At 33.2% G+C, this 2,744-nt stretch overlaps 1 protein-coding gene across 1 annotated transcript; it reads right to left on the bottom strand.

Moving 5' to 3' along the window:
• Positions 1 to 105: 105 nt before the first annotated feature.
• LOC105314224 (ATP-dependent RNA helicase DDX50-like) lies at positions 106 to 2,738 on the bottom strand. The gene is made up of 7 exons (XM_020001598.1): positions 2,686 to 2,738; positions 2,560 to 2,633; positions 1,123 to 1,282; positions 954 to 1,030; positions 688 to 745; positions 598 to 642; positions 106 to 482 (listed from the first exon to the last, which is right to left on the bottom strand). Exons 1-7 carry the CDS (start codon positions 2,710 to 2,712, stop codon positions 291 to 293), a joined length of 633 nt encoding a protein of 210 aa, XP_019857157.1. The 5' UTR covers positions 2,713 to 2,738; the 3' UTR covers positions 106 to 290.
• Positions 2,739 to 2,744: the final 6 nt, after the last annotated feature.

Below are 2,744 nucleotides of genomic sequence, written 5' to 3'. Positions count from 1 at the left end.
CATAAAACTAATAATTTGTTTAATAATTTACGATTCTTTTTTTGAAGCATAGCATAGCATAAATAATTACATATAATGAGAAGCTATAGTTTAACAAGAGTTTGATTTAGGTCATGATTTAATAGTTAATTTAAGATAATCAAAATTTGATGTAAAATATAGAACACATCATGTAATCTTAACTATCAATGGGTCAGAAATCAAATTAGTACTAAATAATAAATAATAAATAATTATTAATTAATAATAATTAATTAAGAATAATGAATAAATAATAAGTTATAATTACATTATTTTCTGCTAGTTCTCCAGTTGCCACGCCCCCTACCAGACCCTCCTCCTCCTCCTCCTCTCCCAAATGACCACCGGCCATTACGTGACTGCTGCTGCTGGCGCTGGTAAAACTCGTTTGGGCGTGGCTTCAATTCAGGGAGAGTCTGAGGTATAGAGACTGTTATTCCTTTTGAAGTACCGCAGGAGGACTAGCAAAAAATAACAAAAGCGTAATCTCCCTCAATCTTTACATCACAGCAATGAAGCCTCCGTACAAGGTTCAAAACTGAATTAACTGATATTATATACTATTCTTGTCCTTACCTCAAATTGCTTTGCAGTATTGCTTGGGAGATCAAATACCACACTCTATATAATGAAATAAATAATAACATTGATTTCTTCATTAAGCACCTTATTGTCACTGCATAGTCTCATTCCTCTTACTGATCTTCTTGCTTCCTCTCCAAATCTATTATACAAAACAAATACAGCGAGAGAGTACTGAAATAAGAGTCAAATGTTTATTGGAATTCTCATAACTCAAGAATTAGTGATCGAGATTGGTTAAACTTTCTACATAGCATAACGGCATTGAAACATGTCATAAAAATGGGGCTGTATGACCTTTGTGATTTATTTATCATTATTATTAATCATCGTGATTTTATACAACTCACAGTCTCTCCACTATATTCCAAAAGTAGCCTGGAGAACGAACCTCTTGTTCACCGGAAAACATAAACGTTGTGTAGCCCTGGAATAGGAGAGGGAGAAAAGAAGTAAGAGTTCACTCAGTTTGGCTAAGAATTGTAGAAAAAAAAAAACTCTTTAAAATCCTTTTTTAACCTTTTCAGAGGTTAGCAGTGATCTTGCGGTGAGCTCAGTAAACCCAGTGATGTAAGCCAGAGCAGCACAGAGTGCATTCTCTGGGCCTTTCTCCTCAATCAACTTCTCAGCTGCTTCTTTGAAATGACACAAGACACTATCAGAGACCGACTCTACACACCTAATGACATTGTAAAGAGCAATTACTAATTCCAGCTACTATTTTTTTAAGGATTAAAGTAATCATACTGACAAGTACTAGAGTTATAATATACTGTATGTACATGTACATGGCATTTGGAGCAACTTTAAAAATTCGTAAAAAATTTAATTTTGATCAGAATCCACTCAAACTTTCTAGACGACATAAGTACATGTATATACATCAGAAAAATTTATAAAAATGAAGAAGTCTCTCTTTTGACATTTTTGAGGAAATTTGGCCAATGACCCTGTACTATAGTACAGGGACTTTGGCCCGATTTTTGAGTAACTTTAAAAATTCATAAAAAATCTAACTTTGATCGGAATCAGCTCAAACTTTCTATACAACATAACAACATCTATATGCATAAGAAAATATAGTAAAAATGAAAAATTCTCTCCTTAACATTTTTGGCAAAATTTGACCCATGACCCTGTACTATTATAGTACAGGGACTTTGGCCCGATTTTTGAGTAACTTTAAAAATTCATAAAAAATCTAACTTTGATCGGAATCAGCTCAAACTTTCTATACGACATAACAACATCTATATGCATCAGAAAATATAGTAAAAATGAAAAATTCTCTCCTTAACATTTTTGGCAAAATTTGACCCATGACCCTGTACTATTATTATAGTACAGGGACTTTGACCCGATTTTTGAGTAACTTTAAAAATTCATAAAAAATCTAACTTTGATCGGAATCAGCTCAAACTTTCTATATGACATAACAACATCTATATGCATCAGAAAATATAGTAAAAATGAAAAATTCCTTCCTTGACATTTTTGGCAAAATTTGACCAATGACCCTGTACTATAGTACAGGGACTTTGGCCCGATTTTTGAGTAACTTTAAAAATTCATAAAAAATCCAACTTTGATCGGAATCAGCTCAAACTTTCTATACAACATAAGAACATCTATATGCATAAAAAATATAGTAAAAATGAATAATTCTCTCCTTGACATTTTTGGCAAAATTTGACCAATGACCCTGTACTATAGTACAGGGACTTTGGCCCAATTTTTGAGTAACTTGAAAAATTCATAAAAAATCCAACTTTGATCGGAATCGGCTCAAACTTTCTATACAACATAAGAACATCTATATGCATCAGAAAATATAGTAAAAATGAAGAATTCTCTCCTTGGCATTTTTGGCAAAATTTGACCAATGACCTTGTACTATAGTACAGGGACTTTGGCCCAATTTTTTAACAACTTTAAGGAATATTGGGGCATACTAACTTAATGGCATCATCACCAGAGGCCTTGACAATATCAGAAGATTGAGGAGCACCAACCCTTTGGACAGATATCCTCTATTAATAAATGAATGGACATCAGCTCAAATGAGAGAGAGGGCCAACTCACTGCTCTCCTTTCCACTTGGTTAATCATGAATTCCTGGTTCGGTTTGTAAAGCATCACAC

This window comes from Amphimedon queenslandica, unplaced genomic scaffold, assembly GCF_000090795.2.
Source record: "Amphimedon queenslandica unplaced genomic scaffold, v1.1 AMPQUscaffold_13054, whole genome shotgun sequence".
Classification (NCBI taxonomy): Eukaryota; Metazoa; Porifera; class Demospongiae; order Haplosclerida; family Niphatidae; genus Amphimedon; species Amphimedon queenslandica.
This window is presented reverse-complemented; position numbering and strand designations above follow the sequence as displayed.

Excerpts from the sequence above, each read along its gene's own strand:
- LOC105314224 (XM_020001598.1), bottom strand. The coding sequence starts at position 2,712 with ATGATTAACCAAGTGGAAAGGAGAGCA. Across the intron at positions 2,634-2,685 it reads ACCAAGTGGAAAGGAGAGCA|AGGATATCTGTCCAAAGGGT; the intron begins GTGAGTTGGCCC and ends ATTTATTAATAG. Across the intron at positions 1,031-1,122 it reads CACTGCTAACCTCTGAAAAG|GGCTACACAACGTTTATGTT; the intron begins GTTAAAAAAGGA and ends CTCCTATTCCAG.